Here is a 16,073-nt window from a genome sequence, read left to right on the forward strand (position 1 = left end):
TATTTATGTTGATCATGTTGCCAACATAATCCACCAAATAACATGAACCGGGAGTGCTTGATTCTCCTCAATCTATGTGTTATAAACGCTTCTCCTGCCCGACTAGGAAAACCCGGACCGGACTTTTTAGATCGACACACAGACCAAGCCAGAGAGTTTCCAAGGATGTGCAATAACGCAAGGTGGCGGTATTGGATGTTTGCGATCTCAGACCCATTCCCAATGATAACATCAGGCTCCCTCGATGGATTATGAATGGAAATAGCGAATAAAAGAAATAACGACCAAAACCCTACTCGGGTCTGGCGCCGAGCGTTCGGCGAGTTAACCCGACTATACTCAAAGTGTTAACACCTGCACATTTTGCATAAAACGCCTGTCGATTGCATACTGAATGTAAATTGGACACTATTCTGGAACCATTTGTAGCAGATGCACAGGTCTGGCCGCTTTTGAAAGTAAACTGAATTTTCTAGTGCTATTGTCATAGAGTCAGAGGTTTGAACACACTGAAACAAAAGTTATTAAACATTTTGTCTGAATTATTTTGCAAACAGATGCCTGCAGATCCATCTACTCTATAGTTATTACTGTAGCTGAAAACACTGCTGGGGCCATAGCCTGAAGTCTTACCTAGAATATGATAACAATATTGTTTTTTTATGTAATCTTTATGTAATGGTATGTTTAGGTGTTTTTCCCAGGAGTCAACACTACCTCAGTCCCCTCTCCTTCCTCCACTAATCTATTGTCAAATACACCACCCCCACCCCTTCTACCCCCCCTTCTCATGCAACAATATATTAGAGCTATTTGCGCTCCGGAGAGGGAGGCATACGTTCATTCTGACGTACGGTACGCTTTACTGCTTTTACTGCTTCTCGGTCTCAGAAAACCAACTCAAGTAAGATGTCATTCTCTTCAGAATTTAATTGGCTACACAAACCGTCAATCATGTTCAGCATCAGTGGTGATTTGTCCGGTCATTGAAAGGCGAAACCGAAGGTGGTAACTTTTTCTAAACTGACACCTGTTGGCTATTTGGTCTTATAACCCTGATATTGGAAGCATGCAATAGGTCAAGCGGTGTGTCAATAAAACATCGGCCATTTTAGCTTTCAACCGATGTGTTGATTGAGTGGCAATACCACAGCATGACGCCGACATACAGCTGTTAAGTGTGTTGCGACGTGCAAAGGCCTAACATTGAGGGGTTAATTTCTAGGGCTTCCCCCATATAGTCAACCAAATGTTGGTTGACCAAGTTTTCATTAGTTGTTTGGTCGCAGGGTAATTTTTTTTAACTACGTTCGGGACTTGCACCTTGTCGGCTGGACCCTGTATAAAGTCACAGCAAAGGTGGCAACACACAGACATTCACACATACTGTACAGTATTTTCGGACACAGCCGCCTTGCATAAATTGTACATGTTTACAGGAAAGATTTTTTTTTTTATACAGATATTTGTATTACTATTACTTACTTACTATGCACATTTTGTGACAATACACTTTTTATTCCCTTCTCTTTTACTTTATACATGTTTTTTCTGAATATCTCTATTGGCTTAAAAACTGCAAGGTTACTTGTTTGTGTCCCTTAGGGACTTGTAGCTTGTATAGCAGCAATTTTCAAGTACAGTACTGTTGAGTCACTGACAGATGACAGCTAATCCAGTAGGGAAGTGGTTAGTGGAGTGGTTAGGGGTGGACTAAAGAGCTATTGGGCACACCTAGTACCTGACTGCCAAGAGTTTTTCTCTGCTCTGAGGTTTAACTAGATTCAAATGAGCACATATTGTTCAAATATTTTCAGATTTCAATGTACAGGTATGACACAATCTGAAAGCTCACATCTGATAAAAAGCTGAAGAATTACGTGCCACGAACTGCTGGGCTCGGTCACATTTACACAGCTGGTAGTACAGTACAGTGTAGTTATCCTATATAGGTTTAAGAGGGGAGGTCGCTTATAAGCCCTTCGGCTTTTTGACCTTTCCTGCACATTTGAACTGTTCTTATTTTACTTATTTTATTCCAGAATGTATGTTTAAGTGCAAATAACAATAAACAAATAAACAAACAAGTTAGTAGTTAAGTCGGGCAGGAAATCCAAAATGTGGGATAATTTCGAGAGGGTAAAGGACAGAGAAGGTGACCTGGAAACGTTCAAGTCAAGTCAAGAGTTTTATTTGTCACGGCATACAAGTATACAATGAAATGCGGGTGGTCTTGCCCGCAACGATGTGCAATACAGTAGTAACAACATATAATAGAATCCAATAAAACAACATTGTGCAATAAACAAGTAACATAGGGCATATCGGTATTTGTACATAAGTTATTTACAGAGCATGGAGGACATGCTAGGTCCTTTGGTAGTGCAATACACTGTTACTGTTACTATACTATTTTTAAAGTGACCTTTCCTTAGTGGCCATAAGTGTGGGCGTGTGCAGCATTAGTGTGTGCTTGCTTATGTTAAAGTGGCTGCTAGTGTGTGAGCGTGTACAGTGTGTGTGTCGTGTGTGTGCTCATGTGTGGCGAGTTCATTGTTCAAGGCTCTGATGGCCTGGGGGAAGAAGCTGAGCCGAAGTCTCTCTGTCCTAGTAGCTGGGGTTCGCAGGCGTCTGCCTGACCTCAGCAGCATGAACAGGCTGTTGTTGGGGTGGTGTGGGTCTTTCATTATTCTGCAGGCTCTGGATTTGCACCTCTTGTTGTATAGAGCCTGCAGGGGTGGTAGTGCAATACCCGTGGTACGCTCGGCTGAGCGCACCACTCTCTGTACGTTCAACCTCAACCTCAACATCTAGACACGTATATGTTCTAGCCTAATGTCAGCCACTTAGCACGGCCGCTCTGACGTCAGACGGCCTAGAAATATATTGACATGTGCACTATTAGGTGTATCCAAAGCTAAATGATGTCGCTTACTGCATGTTTAGCCTAATGTCCATTTCTCTATTATCTCTCCAATTCTCAGTTCTCTCTCCTTGCTTGTTGTTCCGACACATTCAGAATCATTGCCGCTTTTGCCAGCGTCGTTAACAGGCGGCTCACATTGCATGTGCGCTTATGAAATGTATATATTATTTTATTATCACCGCTTTGTATTTCTCCGTAATGTAGCACGGTGTTTTCTTTATTTATTATATATTTTTTTTACTGGCCATGCTGACCGATATTTGCCGGCCAATTGAAATTCTCGACGGCCATTGGCCGGTAAATACCGACTAACGAAAGCCGAGCGTGCCTCTGAGGAGTCTTTAATGAATAGTGGGGGATATGCCGACAGATTATGCTTTTATGGTTAGCTTTAGGGTTTGGTAGGTTCAGAGGTAAGGGGATCAGCTATCTCCAAGGGACAATAGTGCTTATGACTACCCTCATTATTAATACTATGCTAAAAACTTGGGAGGTGTGTGTGTGAGCTTGTTGAATCAAGAGATACCCTTATGGGTGCATTAATTAGACTGCTAGAAACCTCTAATTGGTCTCTGCGTGCTACAACTGTATGCTTGACCAAGAAAAACAGCAGTATTCAACTGCTGCAACATAATTTTCCATGGACATTCACGGGGGAAAACGTGTATTCAATAGCCCTCGTTAGCGCGCCTCATTTGGCCAAATTCTGTCTATACGAAAAATAAGAAATAAAATGGCAAATAAAATGTAATAAAATAGAAAGTAAACTTTCCACTGGAACACGGCCAGCGTCTCTAATTCCGAGTGACTAGTTTGTCTGTATTTACAAGAGGCTGAGGCGCAAAAACAGCCCCGTCGGAGAGTCTCTCATGTCAAACCAAGCCAGTGTGAGAAAAAGCGGAGAAGTATTTTTAAACTAATTTTAATTGGAGTGCTGCTGGTAATGTCATGGTTCCATCTTCCGCCGTGTCCAAAGAAACATTTCATTCCTGCCTTATACCCCCCCTTCTGTCTCTTAATTAGCGCAAAGGCGTTTAAATGTCATGCGTCACAACTAACGACATCTGATGAGCTCAACACTCGTGAGGCGCGAGCGCTATCCTTCAGGGAGGAAAAGGCCGGCAGCTGCTCTTCAGACGGAGTTAAGAAAAAGAAGAAAAATAAAAAGGAAAAAAGAAAATTACTTGAATAAAAACACGTTTGAAATGGCTTCAAAGCATCACTTCCAGCAAACGCTCCAGACAGAGAGCTGGAATCAAGAGTCGAGGTCTCGATGCCCAAAAGCAGAACATTCAACGCTCCTCCACGCCAGAACCAGAGCGGTTATTTTGAGCCTCGTTGCCGAAGAAAGCGAGAGTCTGGTAAATGCTTCCAGAGAGCTGGGGGGGGGGGGGGTAATGATACACTGGTGTGAAGCGAGTGAAACCGAGAAGAAACAAAGATATACCCGTCACCCAGGAAGTGTTGTGTCGCGAGAGCGCCGCTAGTGTGTGTACGCCGTGGCCTCATTACGGCCGCTCCGCTTTCACCGCATTCTCGTCATCCTCTCTGCCGCCCTGGGGCTGAGGGGAGAAGACACCTTGTAAACCCTCGAGGCGACGCTCTTGGGCGTGAAGCCGGGGTCTGGCCCCCGTGGTCCCCGGGCCCCTTCATCAATTACACTTCCTGCTTGTATTTAAAACCACTTAAGATTGTATTATCTCACGCTAAAGTGCACCGGTGCAGTAGAGCCGCCCCGGAGGTCGGGTCGCATTCACCCACTGGCTGGGGACCACCCGGCGGGAAGCGGGAGTGCACCGTGTGGTAATAGGGCCTCGGCTCCGACGCGGCTAATGACTACTCGTGGAGCGGGCTGCGGAGGCGGGTCCACAGAGGGCTCCAGCCTGGCCACGCTGGCTGCTACTGCCGCTGCAGCGGACAGCTTCTATAAGTGTGCACGCTCACCGGGAGGAGCGAGCGGGTTTATTCTGAGCACAGACACTCGGCTCATAACAGGCAGAAAGGAGCCGCTGGCTGCTCCGGGATCAGCCAATTTGTGTGGTGGGGGGCGGGGGGGGTCAGAAGAAAAAAGCGGGACACGTATACACACAGGGAGTAAACAAACACGGACACGTGCACAGACGAAGGACAGAAAGCAGTGTGTGCCAAACACGGATATGCAAAAATGTACATACCGATACACAGACATGCGAGCGCTCACAAGCGTGCTTCAAGGAGCTTCAGAGAGTAAAAAGTGCTTAAACATGAAGTGTCGGCAGAAACACAAAGAGACACATTCTCCTCAGACACATCAGAGGGAAGGATGCTTGACAGTCCCTGGAGCCCCCCCCCCCCTCCCCCCCTTCCCTCCCTCCCATGTGATTTGGGACTGTAATCCTGTTACTGCATCTTTGATCTGTTCTTCCAAATCTTAATTTCAAACAAACACTTGCGACACTTTTCAATGTTTCTGGGCAGATCGCACGACGCAACGATGACAGAAAGAGCATGAGTGAGCGAGAGAGAGAGAGAGAGAGAGAGAGAGAGAAGAGAGAGAGAGAGAGAGACATATATATATATACAGTAGATGGAGACAGACACAGATAGATACAGTATAGATCTGAGAGAGACAGACAGTCAGTGTTTCCCTTATATGCATTCAGCAGCGGCGCAGCGCTGCTATGAACTAGAGTCCCAGTGGTTCCCAAAGTCGGGGTCGCGACCCAAAGGTGGGCCGCGAGAAGCCACGGGTGAGTTAAAAAAAAAAAAAAAAAAAAAATTATTTTTATAATTTTTTTTTGTCAGGCCACTGAACTTAGAAGCAGGTCAGGACAGTGTTTCTAGTTGTATTCTAAAATTCTATTCTATTGTATTCTAAAATGTGACTATTATGGTTTTATATTAACTTAATAAATAAACAAAAACGAAAAATCTACTTATTTCAACGAACATTTCAAACTAAATAACAGATTATACACATAAAACGCTGAAAACAACCGAAGCAACAATAGTATTTTAATGAGGCTATTATTATTATCATTATTATTTTGCAACAAGTTAGCCCTCTCATAAATAGCACATATAAATGAATAACTAACTTGAACTAACTTAATAGGATTGAAGTGATATTTGGCTTAAAAAATTGAGACAGCACTAATATATACATATATAGAAAGAGACATAATATAGATAGATAGAGATATAGATAGATATAGACAGACAGAGATAGAGAGACAGAGAAAGATAGACAGATATATATATATAGATATAGAGAGAAACAGATAGACACAGATAGAGATATAGATATATATAGAGAGAGATGGAGATATAGAGATAGAGACAGATAGATATCTATAGATATATATATATATATATATATATATATATATATATATATATAGAGACAGATATAGATATAGAGAGACAGAGAGACATATAGAGATAGAGAGAGACAGCTAGATATAGAGACAAACAGAGATATAGAGAGACAGATATACAGATATATATAGAGAGAGAGATATAGAGATCTGAGGAAATGACGGAGTGGATTATAGTGTACAGTATGTGTGTGTGTGTGTGACTGGGGGGTGGAGTTAGTAAGATGGAGAGGAACAATGGAGACTAGTGAAGGGGCTACCAGGAGCCTCACAATACAGCGATAAGGAGCTCAGTCACCCTCAAGCACACACAAATGATTTGTTAGCAACACAGAAAAAAAGGAAAAGATTATATATATATATATATATATATATATATATATATATATATATATAAATGCATACTATTTATATAGAGGAAGCAAAAGTCGAGGAATTAATTTGTACGTCTGTGTGTATGGGCGGTGGTGATGGGTGGTGTGTGTGTGTGTGTGTGCGTGCGCGCACGTACATGTCTTTTTAATGAGCACCTTGCTAAAATAATCATTAATTAAACATATTTCAACCAACCTGCAGGGGGTGAGGTGGGTAGTTGAGCCAAACCTCCCGTAGGTCCTGTAAAGCGAGAGAGAGAGAGAGAGAGAGAGAGAGAGAGAGAGAGAGAGAGAGAGAGAGAGAGAGAGAGAGAGAGAGAGAGAGAGAGAGGGGCAGAGAGAGAGAAAGAGAGGTAGTTAGAGAAATGAGACTCTTTAGTGAAAGCACTCCGAGGACCATCAGTGGGGCCGTCAGTCTGGACTGGGACTGTAAAATAACCGTAAATGAATCAGTACCTCATTTTGTGACTCAGAGGTGTTCTCTCATTGGCTGGTGGTGGTGGTGGTGGAGGTTAGGGGGGAGACACAGAGAGAGAGAGACACACGCAGAGTGCAAGAGAGATTGAAAAAACACAGATATACATATAGAGAGAGAAAGAAAGAGAGAGACACACGCAGAGAGAGAGAGAGAGAGATATTGAGATATACAGAGAGAGAGAGAGACACACACGCAGAGAGAGAGATATATATTGAGATACACAGAGAGAGAGAGAGAGAGAGAGAGAGAGAGAGAGAGAGAGAGAGAGAGAGAGAGAGAGAGAGAGAGAGAGAGAGAGAGATTGTTGCTAGGGACAACGGTGTCCAGAGGCAGTCTGAGGCCCTGGGTCTAATGTCAGGTGATTCACGCTGGCAAATGGAGACGTGACGAGGCCGGTAAAGCACAGAATCACTCAGGCGTTTAAGGGGGTTCAAGGAGAAGGGCCTTTAAAGCGCAGCGGGGCCCCGGGGGGAGTTGTGGACGGTCGGCTTGCCTCGCTCCCTCCATCGGCCCGGCGAGCTAGCTACCTATCGCCCTTAGCAGCCTCTAAAAAATTCATGGCAAGTGTTCAATATGTTTGAGCAAATGCTTCCTTTCGGTGTTCCCGTCTCTCGGCCTGGGACCGGGGCTGAGAAGCACTAAGTACATATCAGGTATCGAGCCGACACGGGGTGCGCTGGTGAACACCGCGTCACGCGGGCTCTCCAGGTTAAAGACGGCATTGCTCGGAGTCAATACAACCGACTAATGGATCGCGAGCTTCGGCCGAGGCCCGTTTGTTTTTAAAATTAGCTGAAGCTTTATTCGTCCCTGATGTATGTGGAACACGCGCGAGCGAGAGAGGAGAGAGGAGGGGGGGGGAGAGAGAGAGAGAGATCAGAAGACAAGATAAGATATTCCTTTATTGATCCCCTTGGGGAAATGTGGGCATCATTGCAGCATGGGGGAGGGTAGGTACAGGTACAGGGAGGGTAGTAGTAGAAATACGTAAATATAGGCAATATAATTTGATAATAATAATAGCAAATAAGTGTAAACAATATAATTGACTCTGGATATATACGAATATGAGAAAGTAAACAGTGTAATCAAAGGTGCAGATGGGGAGAGAGGGATGAGGATCTCTATTTTTCCACCTCAACAGTTCGCGAAAAACATATTTCACACAAACACAACACGTCTTGGCTTACACAATCTTTTTTACTAGACTTCACTCAGGTGTATTACTGATACTCTCATTGATAGTATGTTTGTTTCTGACTCAGTGTGTGTGTGTGAGAGAGAGATAGAGAGAGCGAGAGATAGAGAGAGAGATAGAGAGAGAGAGAGAGAGAGAGAGAGAGAGAGAGAGAGAGAGAGAGAGAGAGAGAGAGAGAGAGAGAGAGAGAGAGGGTGAGAGAGATGAGGAAGGGGCAAGAGAGAAAGAGCTGGGATAGTGTGTGTGTGTTAGAGAGAGATAGGGGGGGTGAGTCCTCAGCCATTGTGTGGAGGATGTAACAAGTTCCTAACTTTTTCTTTCCACTATTATTTCATGCACACTTTAATCATTGTTTTAAATTATTATTTTCTTTAGTTATTTTGTACATCACTCTGTTTTTTTTGTATCTACTTTTTCTCCCATCCCAATTTAGTATTGTCCAATTCTACCCTCCCCTGTCTCGAACGCTGTTAGGCCATGCCTCCCACAAGCCGGCTGCAATGTGGACGAAGCCTTGCATCACGTGTCCCCTCCGGTACTCGAGGAGGCAGCCGTCGCATCTTTTCACTTGCACAGTGCGATCTCTCAGCGGCGAGGGTCTGCGTGGGAGGCTCACGCCGCCCCTGTCGCTTCCTGATTCTGCTGCGCAGGCGCACCAACCGACCTGTAGGAGTCGCTGTCCACAACGTCCCATCACCACCCACCAGCTTCCCACCCCTAACACTGCCAATTGTGTTAGTATGAACGACCAGCCAAGCTGGTAGCAATGCCGAGAGCTGGGCTCGAACCCAGCATCTCCTGCATTAGTGGCAAGCGTCTTGCCCACTGCGCCACTTAGCCGCCCAGACTCTTTTTTATTTGATGCAAATTTGCAATGCATGAGGGTCATCCTTTTGTGTTAAATGGCTGCTTAAACAAAAAAAATGGGGATGAATAGTTCAAGTGTAAAGTTCAACACTGTGTTACAGTTGTGCCCACCTGTAATTTTTTTATTGGGCTTTTTTTATTATTATTATTTCTTTTTAATGAAATGTACATGTTAGTTACTTGAAGATTCTGGACAGTATTACTCATTGTGGCAATAAATAAACATGCATTTCTTGCATAAAGCAAGCATTTGTCGACTTGAAACATATCCGTGTAAGGTAGAATTAGAACAGATAAGAAATGTGCGATTAATTTGTGATTAATCACGATTAACTATGGACAATCATGCAATTAATCAGATTAAATATTTTAATAGATTTACAGACTTAATACAAATACATACTGTATATAAACGTTTTTGTGGCTAGATCACTAGTTTCACGTTAGCATTTCACGTCATCGGTTAGCATTTTCCGGATGACAGCGTGACCGGCTGGGCAACAGCAACCACGATAAATTCCCAGCATTATTTGCATCACATGGTGGAGGAGACCTTTCAAAATGTGAACACGGGGTGCAGACGATGCACCCACACGACACATCTAGATTCAAACAGCTAATGTTTCAATTACGGCCATTGGAAAGACAAGGCGGACAAAGAAGGTCTAAATGATTAAGCATCGAGTGGGGATTTAAGAATAACAACAGGGTTTTTGTCCCTCGCTCTCTCCCATCTCAAGGAAGGTATAATTACAGGAAACGCAAGCCGTCATGAGCAACAGCTGAATCACTGCCACTTGGGGGATGGAGAGAGAGAGAGAGAGAGAGAGAGAGAGAGAGAGAGAGAGAGAGAACGAGAGCGAGAGCGAGAGAGAGAGCGAGAGAGAGAGAGCGAGAGAGCGAGAGAGAGAGAGCGAGAGAGCGAGAGAGGAGAGAGGAGATAAAAGAAAATGCATATGAAATAACCCAAACCTCAAAACAAATTAAAATAAAATGCTTATTTGAATGGAAATGAGCCTCGGTCATAATGAGCTGAAATGAAAAGCAAATGAAAAACATGCTGGTGAAACAACCTGAGAGACCATCCACAGAGGCGTCTCTGGGTTTCAATCAGCGCTGCTCACGACCGGCCACCTGGGACTCGAGACACCGAAGGTAGGCCAACGGTTAGCCGTCTGTAGTGTGGTAGTGAAAGGTTAACTGTCTGTAGTGTGGTAGTGAAAGGGTTAACCGTCTGTAGTGCGGTAGTGAAAGGTTAACCGTCTGTAGTGTGGTAGTGAAAGGGTTAACCTTCTGTAGTGCGGTAGTGAAAGTAGGGCTGGGCGATATAACAATAACGATAAATATCGCGATATATTTTAATAATAGATATCGAATATCGAAATAAAAAAAAAATCGGAAAATCGTTTTTTTTTTATGTTTTTTTTTTTGTGACCTGCAACAGGGCAGTTTTAAAACCAGAGACAGTGGACAGACTTGTCTTTCTTGCCTGCAACTTAAAGTAATGGCTTTGCTTGTCCAAATGACAATACTGACCAAATATATTTATTTTTCTCTTGTCCATTTATTTTGTTTGCTTTCTAATTTAAAATACAGTTTGAAACCGTCTGTACACAGTAGGCAGTATGTGTGCTAGCAGAACTAGACTCCAGTCACGAGTCACGGTGCACATGTGCGGTGGTTTGTCCACCAAAAAAGCGCCAAAAGATCGAAAATAAACTAGCAGAGCCAGAACTGTTCAACTCCCCTGGAGCCACAGCCAGCAGAGAAGCCGGTTTACTTTCGCTTTTAAACCAGCTGCAGCCTGAGAACTGGAGTGTGAGGGGATGTAACACTAAAGATGGCGGCAATGACAAAGAATTGCTGCAAAATAAACATGCATCTAAAAAAAAAAAAAAAAAAGTTTTTTATACTTATAACAATTTCGATAATTATCGATATCGAGAAATATGATAACATAACATTATCATATCATATCGTTATCGCGATATGATTTTTTTCCATATCGCCCAGCCCTAAGTGAAAGGTTAACCTTCTGTAGTGTGGTAGTGAAAGGTTAAGGTACGGGTGCCACGTGAAAGCAGTAGGGTTGTAAATTGCCCCGTTCATACCGTTCATGTATTACCACCATGCAGGTGTAAAATGTGTACCATTAACACGTTTGTCATCTGTTGTATTTGCTATAAATGGGTAGTACCGGTAGGAAACTGTGCATTGTAACGTCCGTTTATTGGCTTGTGTTGCAGGCACATTTTCCCTATAATTTAACACTTTTAGCGCCAGCCATTATCTCCATCCTTGTAGTCAATGGGCCACGCTTTAAAAGATAGGCATTTTCACTGTGCGTCACGATGTTTGCAGAGCTATATCTATATTCTATACTATAGCTATGGAGACAATACTATGGCTCATTTGACAGTCACTATCTCTCGTCCAACATGTAAAATAGAGTAAATTTGTTCATGTATACGTCAGGGTTTCCGTTATCCGGTAATCACAGTTTTTTTACCGGGAAAATCTGTTGAAGTCCGTGTTATGTACCATGTTGATCCTGGGTCCGGTGCTGCAGCTGACTGCTGCTAATTGGCTTATTGCTGCTAATTGGACACCTGCCTGGCAGTGCTCAAAGGCCCTTCCCCACCCACACAGGCAGGGTGACTGTTGCTAGAGGACATTGTTGAGGCAGTGTCTCTCCCCCTTCCACCACTTTGATCTTTAGTTTGTGCTAGATAGGTTAATACGTATAGTCTTTTGGTTTACACACAGACCCTTGGTGTCTGTGTGCCTTATGTTGCTTCCCTCTGAGCCAGGGTCGTAACAATTGGGCTCTGGTCCGGGAGTGAATTTGGAAAACATTACCCCTAGATTTGTTTGGTTAGGCAAATTGCCTTTGGTAAAAAAAAAAAAATAAAAAAAACATTATATTGTTTTATTTTTTAGCATGGTGCGTCTTGGTGCTGTAGTTTGGGTAGTGATCGTTACATGTTGTGTAACGTGGGGGCTTGAGCCGGTCTTCAAACAGGTGAGTATGCCCTTAATTTGTGATTTGATTTGACTACTTGTATGCTGTTAAAATATATAGTTTAGTGGACACCACATGTAGGTAGTGTCATTATTTTCTGGCTGTTTGTAGCTTCCTGTGTACCACTTACCCCTGGGGCAGTCATAGAAGTGATTGGTACCATCTACTTGTCTTGTACCATACCATATACTTGACGGGTTGGTGGTCAATATGATCTTTGGCTGGTAGCAGGTGTGGTTGAAGAGGGTTAGGTCTACAGTGCTTTAGCTTCAGTGTAGGTAGGTTAGGGTGCCAGAAAATACCGGTAGTGTGTTAGGGCCTGATGTAAAAAATGTTTAGTGTAGACATGTGGTGGCCTGGCAGTCCGTCATTGATTGCAGTGTAGATGTAGAAGCTGTGAGTAGTCATATCAGATTATAAGGGGCACCTGTTTGGATTTGTTGTTATTATAATTTCTTTTGAGTGTAACACAGGGATGTTTTGTTGAAGGCATGTGCAGGTAGCGCCATGGGTCTGCGGTTTCCTGCTTGGTTGAATAGCCTACCTGTTAGCACCTGACCTCCTGCACGTATGACACATCTGCTTATTTCAGGGTGGTTGAATTATTTGCAAACTAGAAAGGTGCGCTCAGTAGAGCACACATCTCCACCAGGTCGCACGCCGAACACACAGACGGACAGGCACAAAACTGACTGCTCTCCTTATAGTTATTAGTATTAGCATTAGCATGCTAACACTAACAAGGGGTGCTTCAGTGGTGTTTCAGCGGTGCTTCAGTGGTGCTTCAGTGGTTCTTTATGGTTCTTTATGGTTCTTCATGGTTCTTCGGTGGTTCTTCGTGGTTCTTCAGTGGTTCTTCGGTGGTTCTTCAGTGGTTCTTTAGTGGTTCTTCAGGTAAATTGTGTGTATGCTAGGGTGCTTTTGGCAGCTTTTGGTTAATCCAAAGTGAGTGGTTGGTGACGCTGGTACAGTAAGGATGGCTACCATAAAGGATTTTGTTGATAACCCTTCTGACGAGATGTTGGAGAGGTTTTCCAAAGAGCAGCTTGCTGTGCACTACAATGTGGAGCTTACTGCCAGTGAGAAGCGTTTAAAAACGACTGCCTTGGGGACTTTGAGGGCTATACTCATTGAGGAGCATGTGCTTGTGGCGAGGGTGGAGGAGCCTCTGTTTTCTGACGTGTCTCCGCTACTCTCTGGTAAGGCGGAAGGTGATTGGAGGCTTAGGGAGTTAGCGTTTAAGGAGAAACAGCTACAACAAGAGCGTGAGCTTAAGGAACAACAGCTACGACAAGAGGAGAGGAGAGATGAGAGAGCGTGCGCTTAAGGAAAAACAGCTACAACAAAATGAGAGGAGAGAGGAGAGAGAGCACGATCGTGCGCTGAAGGAGCTTGAATTTAAGCATGCTGCCTTGCAGGCGGGTTTCTCTGCATTCGGAGTCGCGTTCCGGTTTTGATGTCGGCAAAAATATTAGGATGGTGCCTCCTTTTTTTGAGAAGGATGTGGATAGGTACTTTCCCCTTTTTGAACGGGTGGCAACCACATTGAAGTGGCCTAATACGGCCTGGACGCTGCTGCTGCAGTGTGTTCTAGTTGGTAAGGCACAGGAGGCCTATACTGCTCTGTCCCTTGAACAAAGTGCTGACTATGAGCTTGTTAAAGCTTCCATATTGAGGGCTTATGAGTTAGTCCCAGAGGCCTATCATCAGCGTTTTAGAGGCTATCGCAGGTCGGAGGGACAGACGTATGTTGAATTTGGAAAAGAGAAGGAGAACCTATTTGATAGGTGGTGCACCTCTCAGAAGGCAGAGTCAAAGGAGCAGCTTAGACAGTTGATTCTCCTAGAGGAATTTAAAAGATGTGTTCCTGATACCGTTTCCACTCATCTAAACGAGCGTAAGGTATTGAAGATAGGCGACGCTGCTGAGTTTGTGTTGACACACAAGTCCGTCTTTGTGGAGGAATACCGTGTTGAGTCCAGGGGTAGGCGTCCTTTTCAGGGGGGCCATTTCCCAAAGCCTGTGTCTGCTGGTCAGTTTACTTCACCTCCTAGGCATGGTGGTTCTGCTAGTGCATTCCCAGAGGGGATTATATGTTTCTACCGTAAGGAGCCTGGTCATATCATTGCTGGGTGCCCGGTGCTTGAACAGAAAAATGTCAAAACTGTGGCTCTGGTAGAAACCGTATGCAGAACACCTATGCCAACTTTAGAGGGTGATGGGGGAGTATCAAAGGTGTGGACAGAGAGCTTGAGGGCTCCTCAAGATTTATGATGGATGGATTTGTTTCCCTGACTGATGCACTAGAGTCAAAGCAGGCTATAACAATATGGAGAGATACCAGAGCTTTTCAGTCCCTCATTCTGGAGGGGATTTTGCCGTTTTCAGAAAAGTCTTCATTGCATTCCGGTGTCGTTGTTCGTGGCTTTGGAGGTGGATTTGTGGATGCACCTTTGCATGAGGTCACACTCAACTCTCCCTTAGTATCAAGCAATGTTGTTGTGGGGGTATGTTCTCACATTCCCATAAGAGGTGTCCTTCATTCTAGGGAATGATTTGGCTGGTGACAAAGTGCTGGCTACTCCAGTTGTAATTCCCATCCCTGTGGTTTCTGAGGTCCCGGATGAGCTGGCACAGAAACATCCAGGAGTGTTCCCTGTGTGTGCTGTAACACGGGCAATGTCAAAGGACAGGAGTGACAATCATGATGTTGATAACTCAAATTGTGACGTTACACTTAGTGACACATTCTTTGTTGAATTGAAAAGTGACCCTGTTGAGAATGTTGGAATGCACACTGTGGAGGTGCCTCTGCATAATGATTTTCTTGATTGTGCCTTTGTGTCAGGCCCGGTGGTGGAACCGAAGGTGACATGCGTGCCGGATATGCATGTGGCAAGAGATGATCTGGCAGCGCAGTGTCTCGAGGTCTTCTCAGCGTGTACGGTGGCTGAGGCCACGGACGAATTGGAGGATGAGTGTGGGAAGGATGCTATGAGAAATGTTGTTGATTCATGTGGCACCGTTCTAGTTGAAGAGGCTATAATGCCTGGCTTAGGCTGCCAGCCTTCCCACAGTAGCTCTATTGTTCATGATGTTTCACTTGTGGGCAGGGATGATCCCAGTATGTCAGTTGATGATTCTGATATTGATTCACGTGTCCACACTGACTCTCTGCCAGGCACTGGGTATGCTAGGTATGCTAGTCAACCTAGTTACCTGTGTCCTGTACAGCAGGAGCCGCCTTCACGACCTGGTCTGATGAGTGGCAACCATTTTGATCATGACAATGTTATTTTGTGTGACGCCATTTTGGATGGTATTCCAGATGCTTTTGTGACTGATGTATTGCCATGTTCCAGGGATGGTGGGGCCGTTCCTGAGGCGGTGCATCCTACTCTGGATGTTCATGATTTGCAGTATCCTGAACTGCCAGTGCCAGGAGGAATGGATATGGGCACTGTGGTGGTATCAGAGACCTATGATTTTTGTTTTTCTGTGTTCTGTCCTGTTGAGCACAGTGAGCTTAGCTCTCATATTGATTTTGGTTTGCAGTCTCTTTTTGACAGGTCGGTATCGGTGGAGAGGCCTGTTGAAATGGAGCTCACATGTGATAAGGTATTGGTTTGTCGATGGGGTCCTAAGCCTTACGCCTCAGTGGAGGATGAGCCTGCCCCACTCCAGCCATATACCGCAGTGGAGGAACCTTTTGTGAGGTCTCGCTTGCCCGAGAGTCGGGACAGTGTTGTTTTTTGTTTTGAACAGCACAGTCGAAAGTTCCACAGTGGGGAGCATTCGACAAGGTTGATGGTTGTGTTCGACAGGGGCCGACCCATTGCCGCTTTGTGGTAG

At 44.4% G+C, this 16,073-nt stretch overlaps 1 protein-coding gene across 1 annotated transcript in view; it reads right to left on the minus strand.

The window, feature by feature from the left end:
• Nucleotides 1-16,073, minus strand: part of drosha (drosha ribonuclease III) — a 247,470-nt gene that overhangs the window by 88,359 nt on the left and 143,038 nt on the right. Inside the window, exon 24 of the mRNA XM_084326516.1 lies at nt 6,853-6,897. Within this exon, the coding sequence (XP_084182642.1) occupies nt 6,853-6,897 (45 nt within the window). The remainder of the gene's footprint in view (nt 1-6,852; nt 6,898-16,073) is intronic.

The sequence above is a fragment of the Notolepis coatsorum genome, assembly GCF_963971535.1.
Source record: "Notolepis coatsorum genome assembly, chromosome: 12".
Taxonomy (NCBI): domain Eukaryota; kingdom Metazoa; phylum Chordata; class Actinopteri; order Aulopiformes; family Paralepididae; genus Notolepis; species Notolepis coatsorum.